The following is a 15,423-nucleotide window of genomic DNA, read 5'->3' on the forward strand; positions in this document are numbered from 1 at the left end:
ATTAACAGCTTTGTGTTGCATGACCTTGGATGACCTTGACCTTGGGTCAAGGTCACATGTATTTTGGTAGGAAAAATGTGTAAAGCATGTGAGTCGTATGGGCTTTGCCCTTCTTGTTCTTCTTCTTCTTCTTCAGCGTTTCAAAATTTTCTGGTTACGTGTGAGCTCGTTTGCCCATTTGGGTTCCCCAAACTATACTCTGAGAGCATAGTCAGCTTCACTCCGCTTTTGTTGAGTAGGCATGCTGGGTATTTTCGTGTTTCCATAACCCACCGAACTCCGACATGGATTACAGGATCTTTTCGGTGCGCACTTGGTCTTGTGCTTGCGTGTACACACGAAGGGGGTTAAGTCACTAGCAGGTCTGCACACAAGTTGACCTGGGAGATCGGAAAAATCTCCACTCTTAACCCACCAGGCGACAGCGACCGGGATTCGAACTCACGACCTCCCGATTAGGAGGCCGACGTTTTACCACCACGCCGCTGCGCCCGTCTTCTTCTTCAACTTACAGTGTGCCCTTGATATATAAATTAATACACCACACACACACACATTGTTTTTGTTTTGTCTTTCTTCTTCTTCTTCTGTTGTTTATTGAACGGTTTGTTGCCCGTTAAGGCAAATTACCCAGGACGTCAGCTGGCGTTCTACAGGCAGCAAATGGATTAATCGTTTGAGGGTTCTTGGACCTCTCAGTAGAGGGTCTGAAGATGAGGAGATTTAAATTCTTGCTTTCAGAAGGCTCTTATCTCACCAATACATGATCCCTGGAGCGGTAATGTTCGTGTGATGCTAACTTTTGGAAGTTTTCTGAGCCTTTCACAAAAACATTATGGTCATATTCTTTTGTTGACCTCTGTAAATTTACATGAGTCAGGTCTTGAAATTCTCGTCATTTTGTTTTGTATTGTTGTGCCAATTATTAAAACATTCCATAAAATAACCATTCTTGTTTTAGTATTTGTCATGCTTGTCATGCAGGGTTAAATGGTTTGTGCTGATACACGTGTTTCCAAACACTTGTATGTGTGTTTTTTGGTGTGGGTATGTGTGTGTGTGTGTGTGGGTCTGTTGGTCTGTGTGTTTAGCGTGCCCATGTGTATGTAGGAGGGGTAGGGGATGCAGGCCCGTATCTCCCTTTTTCGGTGTGTTTGTTGTTATATTATAAAATACTGATACTGTTGAAAGTGTTGATCAGTCTGTTATTTTGTGCCCACAGGGTATTACCACGTATTCCTATGACCAAGGAGTCCGAGCCGTTGCTTGAAATTGACCGCAACGCTCGCAAGCTTGAAGCCTTCCTGTCCAGCCAGTCAGCCAGCCTGCCGCGTCTGAATGTTGGCGACCTTCGCAAGTTCTTACCTTGCACCATCAACCTTGACCCTTACCTGCGAAAACTCATCAGAGGTCAGCAACAAACAGTGCAATTTTTGTATCACCTTGAATAAATGATATGGGCAAGGTGTTTTGTTTGAATGTTGGCAGTTATCTATAGGTGGCTGTTCTAGACTTTCTAATACATGTATTCCAATTAGGACTTTGTCCTTTGGTGCCTGACTAGATACTTGGTTGTTCTTTAAGCTCATCCCACTGTGTTTTTTTAATTTATTTTTTATTTTATGGAAGTTTAAAAGGAAAAAGTTTATGGAACGTTTAGTAAATGTAATGAAATACTTACATGACCTTGTGGATGGACTAACGAATAATAAGAAGACAAAAACAGGAACTTGCCTGTGTAGGCGTTGAATTCCATTTTTGTTTCATGTAAATTGTAACCATCCTTGTCTCTTCCAGAGACGGAACACCAGAACGAAATCATGCGCCAAGAGATAAACACGATGGGGGGGATGTACCCTTTTGCTCCGCCCTTCCCCCCACCACCACCATCATCTTCCATCGGCACAGCTGACACCCTCTCCACACTGTCCGGAATCCGTCCCGCCCCGCAAGGGTCCTCCCCTAGTCGTCTGGTGGGTTCTCGCCTGCCCAGCGGCGGTTATATACCGGGCATGATGGGATCCAACATGATGGGAGCCAATATGATGGGAGGAAGCACGATGGGAGGCTTTGGCCAGATGCAGCACAGTGTGGGTCCCAATATGGCGCCGTCCGGCATGTCTCTGTCTTCCTATACGTCTCCCTCCAGACCACACCCCTCCGTCTTCTTCTCTGTGAGTATTGGCTGTACACACACACACGCACGCATGCACACACGCACAGACACACACACACACACAAACACACACACACACACACACACACACACACACACACACACACACACACACACACACCTGTTACAGACACAATGTTTATCAGACGCCTCATGCTGCGGGAAAGTTTGGACACAGACAGAGAGATAGCAGTTGTTGCAGAAACGTCTTGTGTTGAAGGCTGAAGGCTTACAGTGGAATGCCCCTTTTAAGACCCCCCCCCCCCCCCCAATATAAGATTTCCTACCTTTCAAGACCTTGTTTGTTCACATTTTATGTTGAGAACCCCTGTAAATTAACCTCCATTTTACAACATCATCATTTTTCAGACCTGATTTTCTCAGATTTTTAGGTTTTAAAAGGGGTGTTCCAGCGGACTTAACGATGATCTGGTAAGATTGGAATCATCCCAACTAAAAGGTGTTGTGTGGTGTTTCAGGATGCCAGCCAGCTAGCCCACTGGAGTGAGCGGGACGTGGAGGGTGTGTGTTCGCTCATCGCCTTGCTCAAGGGGGTTACCCCTGACGTTATGGGCTCCTACACCCAGCGCGTGCGTGAAAACAACATCAGAGGCCTTGTCCTTCAGAACTGCGACCTAGACGAACTGCGCACCGTTCTGCAGATGCGCTTCGGAGACTGGCAGCTTTTCAAGGCGGCCATACTATCCCTGCGGGAGTGGGATGGATGTCTCCTCAACGCGGAATCTCCGGCGGACGGTCCCAACAACAACTCGGCCTCTGTCCGAACCACCACTTCTACGCCAGCCGTGTCGGGGAAAGAAAGCAATGCCAGCAGCAGGGAGAGGCCGGGCAACAAGTATCAGCAGGAACGTGTCATGCTGGGGAGCAGAGGACGGAAGATGCGTCGGAACGACAGCATCATCAAGCAACTGAGCTATGAGGCGGCCATTCTCCACGAAGCGCTGGAGGAGTTTTCGGAGGACTCTGACGGCGATGAAGCGGTGTTGGACGACCTGAGTCTCGAGGACATGACCCTCCCGGCCAGCCTGAGCACCGCCGAGGCCTCCCGACCGACCACAGCGTCCAATCAATCATCAGTGCCGTCATCAGACCATCCACCCACCATCATTAATGAGCACACCAACCTGAGCAGCCTGATCACGGTCCTGGACGCTCCGCGGAGTAGCGACGTTGAAGGTGCTGAAGCTGCTGATCCTTCGTCCCCCTTCCTCCTGCAGTCCTCCTTCCCCTCTGACATGCAGCTGCCCACCGCCGCGGTAGGTGAGACGGTGGAAGACCTGAGCGAAGGTGAACCCGACCCCCACAGACACCGACACCTCTTCAAGCAGCTGTCGACGGGGCTGGGCAAGATCACCCGGCCCATCATCAGTGTCTTTGACCACCATCGCCACCCCGACAACCAGCACCACCACTTTGACGAGGAAGGGGGCGAACACAACGCTGACAGGATCGCGCTGATGCCCATGCACTCGGAAGCCTCCTCCGTGCTGCCTGCAGAAAACCCGCAGGATGCGGAGTCAGTGTCTCCCTGGGACCGACCCATCTTCGCTCCTTCCCAGCATTCACACTCTCCGGTCCATCAAACACAAGTGACGGTGGAAGTCCCGCCCACCCCCCGCCCAGTGTTCTCTGTGGGGAGCGACGATGAGAGCTCGCTGGCTCAGACCACCATCACCATGGAGAGTGAGACCTTGGACTGTGCAGGGGCCGAGAGCTCAGGGATTGGAACCCCGCGCCACTCGGTGGGGAGTGTGGGGGACCAAGAGTTGTGGCAGGCACATGCTCAGACCGCCGGGCCCTCGCGCTCTAGGTCTGGTTCCGAAATCCGTTATGAAGGGGGTGGTGTCAAGCCAGATAAAGACAAGGAATCTTTTGTCTGAGTCATCTGCAGAAAAATGTATATTTGTAATTGCTGATTTCGTTGTTTTCTTCTTGCATTGTTGAGAGTACCGTAACTGCTTCCTTACTTGGTTTATCTTCTTCCTTACTTGGTTTATCTTCTTCCTTGGTTTATCTTCTTCTTTACTTGGTTTATCTTCTTCCTTACTTGGTTTATCTTCTTCTTTTTTTGGTTTTTATTGACCAGGAATGTTTTGTGCTTCAGGTATTATATTCAGAATGTTATTGTTTTGTTTTGTTTTGTGGCCATGCCATGACTATAATTTCATTTTTATATAGTCCATGACGGCTTGATTACAATTTCCAACTGAATTTGAAACAGCTGGTGGTAAAACTATAGTCAGTTCTTGTCAGTCACAATCGCTTTGAAATAGCTCGGGACTGTTATACTGAAAGAGACCCTCCTCCCTGTGTAGTCCAGTGTGCAAGCCATCATATCAGTCGTGGCTGTTACATGTGCCAAGGGCAGCCTTCCACCCTTCCACGTGCACACTGACCCAATATCAACAGCCTGGCTCATTTCTGCGCGGAGTGGAACATTGAGCAGGTCTGCTCATAAGTTGACCTGAGAGATCAGAACAAAATCTCCACCCTTAACCTTACAAGCGTGGTTGGGATTCGAACCCTGAACCTTGCACACAGAAGGCCAGTGTTTTATCCACTAGTCCAACGGGCCCGTCTTTTTGCTGAATTAATTTCTTAACTTGACTGACAGCTGTTTTACACTGTAAAATTAATTCAGCAAAAACTCGCTACTCATGCTGAGACGGTAAGAGCCGGTTGTTGATGTTTAACACTTTCTACCCCACCTATGTTGACCAAGTTTTTTTTAGCCGAGACCAGCTGTGCTGCAGCAGGTCACTCAGAATTGTAGAAACTGTGTAGCAACACCCTGGAATGCAGGCGTTATATCGACGTAACAGGAAGCGACTGAAGTGACTGTGTGTACGGATATATCCGTACTAAGTCAGATAGAACCATATGAGTGGGAACGGATATATCCGTACCTGGGAGACAATGAGTTAATATGTCTGTGTCCTGGTGACTGGATCTCCTTGTACTAAGTAAAAACCTGCACAGATCTGTGATGATTGACGTGATCGAGAAGAAAGATATGTTTAGATAGTGAGACTGTTGTACTGAACACAGTTCATGTTGAATGTGCAATCACTTCACATAGGCCAGCTTTACAATGTTGCATATCGGTGCACAGAACATCACAAGAGCCCAAGTCTCACCTATCTCCCCCACCCCCCCTTCCCTCCTCCCAACCTTTGAGAGTCAGTGTGACTGTGAAAGCCAGCATTATCATAAACTTCAGGAGGATGGATCCCAAACGTAAAGTGATGGCAATGGTTTTTTTCCAACTGAATGTGTGTGCACATTTTGTGAGGAATGGAATAACTCTGAGGGCTGCTTCCACTGAGGTTAACAAGTCTCATCGTGAAGAGTAAAGATCAACCCTGCAAATATTCATTGTGCTTTCTGTCTACAATTGGGTTGTTTTGTGCATGATTTTGAAGGGTATTTGAATCGTTTGTTTCTTCTTTTGAAAACCTTTAAAGAGTTGAATTCTTTTCATGAATACATGTCTCTTTGAGTGTGTTATTAGGGCTAATTACTTATGTTTAAACATGTTTTGTGCATGATTTTTAAGGGTACAGTCGAACTTGATATAGAGACCACCTCTACATAGTGGTCATTTACCCACCCCAAAAGATCCCTCGGGAGTTTTTATTTATGATTTTTATATAGATATGCAACTGTCCATAGTAGTGATGCTCCATGCACGTTTGGTTATTCCCTTTGATGGTCGTTATACACAGGTTGAACTGTATTTAAATCTTTAGACTGTTGAAGTGTTGAACTCTTCTAATGAATATGTATTTATGTAAATAGTATGCAGTAGCCTGTGATACATGGTGCATCAAGTCAGTATAAATCTCAGCTCTGAGAACAACCAAGTCCTTCAAAAGAAATTGAGCCCTATGAACAGTAATTTTAACTGTTCATGTTAATCGATAACTGAAAAATGATTTGAGAAAAGTCTCATGTAAACTTGTACCTGCATACATATTAGTACAGTGGTACCTGTGATGAAAGGACACCCTTGGGACCAGCTGAACGTGTCCCTACATTGCAGGTGGCCTGTCATGACAGGTATACTTTGGTAGAGATCATAGACAAAGGGACCCCAGAATGTGTCCTTTTAAGGGAGGTGTCCTCTCATCAGAGGGGCCACACATGGCAGGTACCACTGTACAGAGCAGGATACCACAGAAACAATCATCTTGGTCCGTCAAACCTCATCAACAATGAGCTTCCGTTCCTGATCAAAAATAATTCTGCCTAAACTAATAATTCAAAAGTGTATAGAAAGTTAAATGTGCTGTTTTTCAGTTTCAATTTACATGTTCTTAGTTTAGGGCCCTTTTAGCATACCTAATATCAGAGACAAAGCTACATAGAAAGCCAATCTCGGTCAAAAGTTTTTCTTCCTCAATTAATTTTTACTCCTGAAGCAAGGATTTTCTGTTAGATGTGTTCATTTCTCCATGAAATTGAACAAAGTACGTAATGTTTATTCTCACATTGGAAAAATAAGTTTCGTCACACATGTAACAAGAGAGAAGTCCCCAGGTAGGTTTGATTTGAAAGTGAACAAAGTCATTACGTAGGTTGATCTTTACACTGAGCAAAATGTACAGTAATCCCCATGCAGGTGGGTTTGTTTTGAAAGTGAACAAAGTCAATACATAGGTGTATTAACACACAAAAGGTAGTCCCCAGGTGGGTTTGTTTTTAAAGTGAATGAAGTCAATACAAAGGTGTATCATCACACTGAACAAAAGGTAGTCCCCTGGTGGGTTTGTTTTGAAATTAAACAAGGTCAATACATAGGTGTATTAACACACAAAAGGGAGTCCCCAGGTGGGTTTAATTGTTATGAAAGTGAACAAAGTCAGTACATAGGTGTATCTTCACACTGAACAAAAGGAAGTCCCAAGATTGTTTTTTTGAAAGTGAGCATAATTGTGCCTGACTGAAATTGTGTATAATTTGGTCTTTTGACCTCATAGGATTTGTTGTATTGCCTGGCTGCAAATCCTGTGCCTCTCATTTATGTAGATATTACATGTGCAGTACCAAGTTTGCATGTCATTTGTTTTTAGAGTCTCTCTCAGAGATAATTTTCCTTGACATTTCTTTGTATTAAGAAATCATCATCTTTCTTTCTTTCTTATTGTCCTTTTGATATGTCAGACCAGTTTGATTTTGTAATGTTGAAGCTGTGATCAAGAAAAAGGATATACCTTTTGACAGAGTTTTATATTGTATAAAGCGAACTCATGGCCCTCTGCTGTTTGATTTTTAAGTGAGTTGCCTTTCCTTGTTTTCATTTCTCAGTGTGTGCGTTTACTTTGAACTCTGATGCCGCAAAGTCTATATTGCTTTTCCGGTTTTCTTCATTCTTTTCTTGTCCAGTGTGAGAGAGTGTAGTGTTTGCAAATAATATGACATTCTTTCTAGTGTTTGAATGCTGTTTACAACTATAGAATAGACCAAAATAATGTTTGAAAGTAACTCTGTTGCACGGTCTTGGCTGTAGAAGAGTTGTGTCCCTTGAAGCTGAGGCAACAGTGATCACTGTGGAGCTCTTTTGCTTGTCTCATCCTCAAAGAGGACAACTCTTTAACACATCGTAACAAAAAGTTATTTCCGGAAATTGTCTTGCTTGGAGAAGAATTATTTTAGATGCCTTACTTTTGACATTCCCTTATACACGTAATGATCAGGGAGAAAACTTGTAAAGCTCCTTTTAGATTAGTCATCCATTTTCATGTATTTGTTGATTTCTTGATTTTTCTATGTTAGTCATTACTTGATGCATCGCAAGGCTTTGATTTTTGTTTCGTTTTGCAATCTCTGCATATCTGAGTGCCATTATTTTGGCAGCTTCATCGAAATACTTTTTTTTTTTTTTTTTTTTTCTCCATTACTTGAAAAGTCCCATCAGTGAGAAATTGGGGTTGCTTCCTCCCAGTGAAAAAAAGCTAGCAGCAACAAGAGTTGCGCTACAGAGGTGTGTGCATGTCAGTTTGGGTGTAATCAACCACCTGACACTCAAGTGCTGACACAGGGTTTGGACATGGATAACTCTTCAGATCACAACTCCAGTGCTCTACCCACTGAGCTACATGCAGGGCCCCCATTCTCCATTTCAAAGAATTTCTTAGATTTTTGAAAGCCTCATCGTTCTTGTTGAGGTTGCCTGATTTTGACAAACATCTGTATGTGGTGAATCTTCTTCTCCATTTCACACCTAAAGTGAATTAAGTCAAAAATGCTAGTCATTTTTCAGAGCAACAGAAGTCAGATTTTGCTTGGTGTTTCATTGATTGTGGTTGCTTTTGTTTTCAGATAAAGAAAAAGGTGGTTTTTGTTTTGAAAAGAGTGAATAACACCTTTTATACGCAGTGGCATTGTTTTTGTTTTGTGTGTGTTTGTGTGATTGCATGAACAGTTAAAGCTCTTGCTTGGACTGTTGGGTTGTTTTAGGTTAGTCTATTGTCATAGAGTACTGTGAGAGATTATGGTGATGTTTTGCATTAGGTTAGTTTACAAACATTGTATATGACCATTTATTGATTTTACTTAACATTGATTAGTGATGTTAAGTTTGCCGAAGTAGATGACATGTGTGTTTTGTTTTATGATCATGTCATGGCATTGATACGCATTTACTGTTTTTCTACAAACTAGTTTCTCTCACTTTGTTTTGAGAGCTATTTTGTATTTATTGTGACTGCAGTGCAGTATGTATGTGCAGGCACACTGATATTGACCAGAATGATTCTGCCAAGAGTGCAACTGAACTGTCTGTCGCTGTGTTTCTCTGTCGATCTCTCTTGTTCCCTCATGACGAGACAGAAAGCTGGAATGGCTGCAGTATGTCTATCTCTCTTGTTCCCCCATGACGAGACAGAAAGCTGGGATGGCTGCAGTATGTCTATCTCTCTTGTTCCCCCATGACGAGACAGAAAGCTGGGATGGCTGCAGTATGTCTATCTCTCTTGTTCCCTCATGACGAGACAGAAAGCTGGGATGGCTGCAGTATGTCTATCTCTCTTGTTCCCTCATGACGAGACAGAAAGCTGGGATGGCTGCAGTATGTCTATCTCTCTTGTTCCCTCATGACGAGACAGAAAGCTGGGATGGCTGCAGTATGTGTGTGTATAATGCACAATACCTCTGTGTTCCAAACTGGTGGCAGCTTTCTGCTTTTTTTGTATTCTTGTTCCAGCCTGCATAATGCAATCCCTGTAACTTGATATACACACCAGTAAACTGTTGTTCTTTTCTGTTTGAAAAAGAAAACGGAGCAAAATATCCATTTGGTGTACCCAAACTTTGTGTGTCAGCTTATAATCAGGATTTCTTTAAAGATTTATATTCATGTTATTAAAGAATTTATTTACTCATCCGAGATGTAACATTTAAGGTTAACATTTTCCATGCTTTCTATTCAGTTTATTTGGGTGTCTTTGTGTTTGAATGTAATCAGGAGGAGTTAAGTATGATGTGGCTGTATTTATGTAGGTGAAAGCGAACACTGTGGCACACATATGTACGCACTATCACACAACCACGCACACACACGTACATAAACACATATGCATGTATCTACACATGCACCACAACAGTGTGCAGCTTTTAAATGGGTTAAAAAAAAAGCACATATCTTGATAGCCGATGGGCATTCTCCTCACTTATGTTGGAAAGGACAGGCCATTGGTTTCAACTGAATCAGTTGACCTGAAGGTCATGTTGAACATTAATTAATAGGTGTGTGTAGGTTGCCTAAAGCATGAAGTTGTTTGTACTTGAGGTACAGTGTATATTAAAACTGTTGAAAACACTCGTGGGCCTGTGTGTGTGTGTGTGTGTGTGTGTGTACACTTACTACAAAATGATGAAAATGTGTTTTTTGTAAGCTGTGGTAATTAACTGTATAAAGTTAACGCCTATCAATCACAATGCATCTGACACTTTAACCTTCACCGGATCACACGGTCCGGATGATGTGGGTCGTATAGGACCCACACTTTCCAAAGAAGGATTCAACGTAAAAAGTATGGGTCGTACACGACCCACTCCATCCGAATAGGGATAAACATTTTGCTGCCTCTTTGCAGAGTATGGGTCGTACACGACCCACGTCATCCGAATAAGGATAAACAATGTAACATTCCTTACGTAATTCCATATGGGGTCGTCCACGACCCACGTCATCCGGACTGTGTAGTTCAAATTACGTCATCGTTTATTTGTTTACAAAGATAATCTTTTAAAAAATGGGCGATGGAAAGGTCTAATGGTAAACTCCAAAAAGTTTCAGAGATAAAGTCGATTTTGTAAGGCTCTGGGTCATCCACGACCCACGAAGTACGGTGAAGGTGTAAAGATATATTCTTGAATCCCATGCAAAAAAATCACGTAGCCTACAGCAATTCTGTCACGGCCTGTATATACATAGGAAAAGTCTTCCACATTTTTCCGCTTAGACACACACTGACACAGCCTAGTGCCTGCTAAGTCCTGCGCAGACTAACAATATTATTTTGCTGAATTTAATGTCCACAGATTGAATCGTGTCAGTTATGAAATAAATTCTGGGAAAAAAAGAGGCGAAGCCATCAAGGCTCACGTAAGAAATCGACAAACAGTAACACACACACACACACACAGAAAGAGCATAGGTGAAACTGTGCAAGAAAGCGAGACACTAGATCTAGATCTGTCTGTCTGCATGTAGCCTACTTACAGGGACACGACTGCCAACTAGTCTCGGACCGCTCAAAATAATAATGACCGAGACTTTCAGTACTTCCTTCGCGTGACGTCTAACCCTCTTACGTCATAATGTGACGTCAATGTAATGTGACGTCTTCAAATGTTAGAGTTTCAACCACAGACATACACACGCACGCACGCACGCACAGACAAAGTTACGATCGCATAGGCTACACTTACGTGAGCCAAAAACCACTTTGCACAGAAAGCAGCCGGGCTGATTGTTGGTATGTGTCCAAGTGGGGGCCCGGTAGCTCAGTTGGTAGAGCACTGGACTTGTGATCGAAAGGTCGCAGGTTCGAATTCGGGCCGGGACGGACACGGGTCAACTTTATGTGCAGACCCAGAGACGGAAGCCATGTCCCACCCCCGTGTCATCACAATGGCACGTAAAAGACCTTGGTCATTCTGCCATAAGTGCAGGTGGCTGAATACACCTAAACACGCAGACACCTGGGTAGCGCGACTCCGTTGCTGCTAGCTTTCCACTGGGAGGAAGCGACCCGAATTTCCCAGCGATGGGACAATAAAGTAATGAGAAGTGGGAATGTGCTCTTATTACACGTAAAGGCTTGAAAGATCTACGCTTTGGCATATGGTTATGACAAGAAGGAAGATACCTTCCCAAAATCAGTCGCTGTGCTCACTGATTTCAAAAGGGTAACAAGTGTACAAATTTAGTTTTTCAGAACAACGATCTTGATATCCAGTGCAGCTATTTATTGTTTGAGATGCATTTAACTTAATTTATGCCTAATGAACAGAGTATTCCTTTCTTTATTTGGTGTTAACGTCGTTATGAACAGAGTATGAACTGCAGTTATTCATGCAAACATAAATACAAGCACATTATGAGTTCTTCAAATTTACTGTACACAAAATATTTCATTTGCACAGTAGTAAATTGTACACAAGGGCAAGCATTGCATAATCCCACAAGAAAATAAAGAAACCAAAAAAATCTATAAACTGAAGAAAAAGAAAAAGAGCCGGTGTGACCTGTCAAGGTGGACAAAAAAGAGAAGAAAAAACAAGTCGCGTAAGGCGAAAATACAATATTTAGTCAAGTAGCTGCCATTTTTCAGCAAGACCGTATACTCGTAGCATCGTCAGTCCACCGCTCATGGCAAAGGCGGTGAAATTGACAAGAAGAGCGGGGTAGTAGTTGCGCTAAGAAGGATAGCACGCTTTTCTGTACCTCTCTTTGTTTTAACTTTCTGAGCGTGTTTTTAATCCAAACATATCATATCTATATGTTTTTGGAATCAGGAACCGACAAGGAATAAGATGAAAGTGTTTTTAAATTGATTTCGACAATTTAATTTTGATAATACTTTTTATATATTTAATTTTCAGAGCTTGTTTTTAATCCGAATATAACATATTTATATGTTTTTGGAATCAGCAAATGATGGAGAATAAGATAAACGTAAATTTGGATCGTTTTATAAATTTTTATTTTTTTTTACAATTTTCCGATTTTTAATGACCAAAGTCATTAATTAATTTTTAAGCCACCAAGCTGAAATGCAATACCAAACCCCGGGCTTCGTCGAAGAATACTTGACCAAAATTTGAACCAATTTGGTTGAAAAATGAGGGCGTGACAGTGCCGCCTCAACTTTCACGAAAAGCCGGATATGACGTCATCAAAGACATTTATCAAAAAAATGAAAAAAACGTTCGGGGATTTCATACCCAGGAACTCTCATGTCAAATTTCATAAAGATCGGTCCAGTAGTTTAGTCTGAATCGCTCTACACACACACACACACACACGCACAGACAGACAGACAGACAGACACACATACACCATACCCTCGTTTCGATTCCCCCTCGATGTTAAAATATTTAGTCAAAACTTGACTAAATATAAAAAGAAAAATCCACGAGAAAATAACATCACAGCAAGCAAATCAATAACATGCAAAACTGCTGAAAACTTGCACAGAACTTGAAATACATCTTTCTTCACATGTAAACCGTCTTGTAAAACGCGATAGATCTGCCTGGAGCTTTTACACGCAATAAGAACAACCTTCACCTTGGACACATATGCTACAAACCTACAAACCTTGTGCACGCAGCCTTTCTCATGCACAGTCAGATATTGTTCTTGAATTAATAAAACTCGCACCAATGTCAATCTGCAAAATTAATTCAACAAAAAATTCCCACTCTACACAGAACAGCCAAGCTGTTAGAGTTTTGGTATGTGCCCAAGTGAAGATACTCTTATCTAACCTAATTAAAAGCCTGAACAGATCAGCATGATTTACAAGATGGTTTATTAACTCATTGTCTCCCAGGTACGGATATATCCGTACCCACTCATATGGCTCAGTCTGAGCGGATTATATCTGCACCTGGTCAGATACTCTGAGCTCTCTCTGACCAGGTATGGATATATCCGCTCAGACTGTTAGCTTCAGTCACTTCCTGTAACGTCAATTTAACGCCTGCATTCCAGCGTGTTGATACACAGTTACTACAATTGTGAGAGACCTGCTGCAGCACAGCTGGTCTCGGCTAAAACAAACTTGGTCTACATAGCTGGGGTACAAAGAGTTACTAAGGAAAGAAAATGTATTTAAGAAAATGCAAGCAACAGTAAACAAAAATGTCACAACATAAGGACCTCCATCACAGTGGTTCTTTCTTTCTTTATTTAGTGTTTAACGTCGTTTTCAACTATTCAAGGTTATATCGCGACGGGGAAAGGGGGGGAGATGGGATAGAGCCACTTGTTAATTGTTTTTTTGTTCACAAAAGCACTAATCAAAAAATTACTCCAGGGGCTTGCAACATAGTACAATATATGACCTTACTGGGAGAATGCAAGTTTCCAGTACAAAGGACTTAACATTTCTTACATACTGCTTGACTAAAATCTTTACAAACATTGACTATATTCTATACAAGAAACACTTAACAAGGGTAAAAGGAGAAACAGAATCCGTTAGTCGCCTCTTACGACATGCTGGGTAGCATCGGGTAAATTCTTTCTCGTCCCAACCAATATGGGACTCCCCCTAATCCGCAGGGGGTATCACAGTGGTACCTGTAATGTAGGGACCCAAGGATAAAGGATGCCTGTGAGTAAAGAACACACTTTCTGTTGTCCCTTTTTCTAATCGACCTAATTGCTGTTTCCTTGCAAAAAAGAGTTTGACAGTTTTGATGGGTCCCAAGGGCGTAACATCAACACAGGGACCACTGTGCTTGAACATATGGGTTGTTGACAAACAGGGAAAATTAATAAATATAAACTACATGTTTATTCTCAAACATGTAAACGTACACGAATTGCAAAATATAAAAAGGATTTTATGGACACCTTCAAAAGTACTGATGGCACGAGAATTGTGCAAATAAAATCACATTTGTGTATTTGTAAAGAAAATAAAGTAAAGTATGCGTACATACCTGTGTATAAATGTGTACAAATATTTGTATGTTTGTGCATGCATGTGTGTATGCATGTGTGTATGTGAGAGAGAGAGAGAGAGAGAGTGTGTGTGTGTGTGTGTGTGTGGATACAAAAGTCACATTCAAAAAAAAATCCAAATGTGTCATTTATATAATATATATACATATATATCAGACATGAGACCAGCAAATGTTCCAAAAGTAGGAAAGTAAGCCGGGGTCCCGGTAGGGGGTTCAGGGGGGCAAAGCCTCCCGGACGGAAAATTAATGTTAGAATTATAAAGGCCATTTTGGGGCCTCTCCTGATAGCAAAAAATTAGATCATGCCTTTTTAAAAAGCTATAAAAATCACAAGAATAATATGTTCTAGCATTTTAAACAAAAGTGTAATTTATAACAATCACACACACACAAAACTTACTTGAAAACTTTCAGAACCAACAAAAATTTTCCACCAAGTCCGTATTTCACCACGCAGTGGCCGTTGTCGCACCACGTGCACACGGCCTGACCGGGAATGGATATCTTGGCGATACTGTCGCCAATGAGCTGGCGCCTTTCTTTCTTGTTGTGATAATGACAGTCACTTCTTGCGACAGCCAGTTGGCTTTCCACTTGTTTTTCACACTTTGGTCGTCGATCGTAAGAGCTTCCACAGCCGACAAAACAATACGGAATCCAGACGCCATGATGCTACCTTTTTCACCTTCGGCGTTTGGAGATCGGCAGCCAATCAAAACAACCCGCAAACCGCCATCGGTGAATAATTAGGCCTTGGCGATAATCGTCGGAGATCGACAGCCAATCAAACGCGACCCATGATACTGCTATGGGTTCACGCAAGTGCTGGGGTGCGAATGCACTGACTTAAGACGCAGACAGCTTCAGCTGAACGGTTCATACCACCACCCCCCGCCCCCCCTTTTTTTTTTCTCAACGAATTTGCATAGATCTCAAGAATGGTCTGTGAGCTAAGGAAAATATCGGAATTCCGATAAAATTCGGACCAGTCCCATGTCTGATATATATATATGTCATACAAT

At 42.5% G+C, this 15,423-nt stretch overlaps 1 protein-coding gene across 1 annotated transcript in view; it reads left to right on the forward strand.

Moving 5' to 3' along the window:
- Window positions 1-10,018, forward strand: part of LOC138969461 (kinase D-interacting substrate of 220 kDa B-like) — a 51,112-nt gene extending 41,094 nt beyond the window's left edge. Inside the window, exons 23-25 of the mRNA XM_070342249.1 lie at window positions 1,223-1,410; window positions 1,798-2,174; window positions 2,656-10,018. Coding sequence (XP_070198350.1) covers window positions 1,223-1,410; window positions 1,798-2,174; window positions 2,656-4,077 — 1,987 coding nt within the window. The 3' untranslated portion in view covers window positions 4,078-10,018. The remainder of the gene's footprint in view (window positions 1-1,222; window positions 1,411-1,797; window positions 2,175-2,655) is intronic.
- Window positions 10,019-15,423: the final 5,405 nt, after the last annotated feature.

Source organism: Littorina saxatilis, linkage group LG6 (assembly GCF_037325665.1).
Source record: "Littorina saxatilis isolate snail1 linkage group LG6, US_GU_Lsax_2.0, whole genome shotgun sequence".
Lineage (NCBI taxonomy): Eukaryota > Metazoa > Mollusca > Gastropoda > Littorinimorpha > Littorinidae > Littorina > Littorina saxatilis.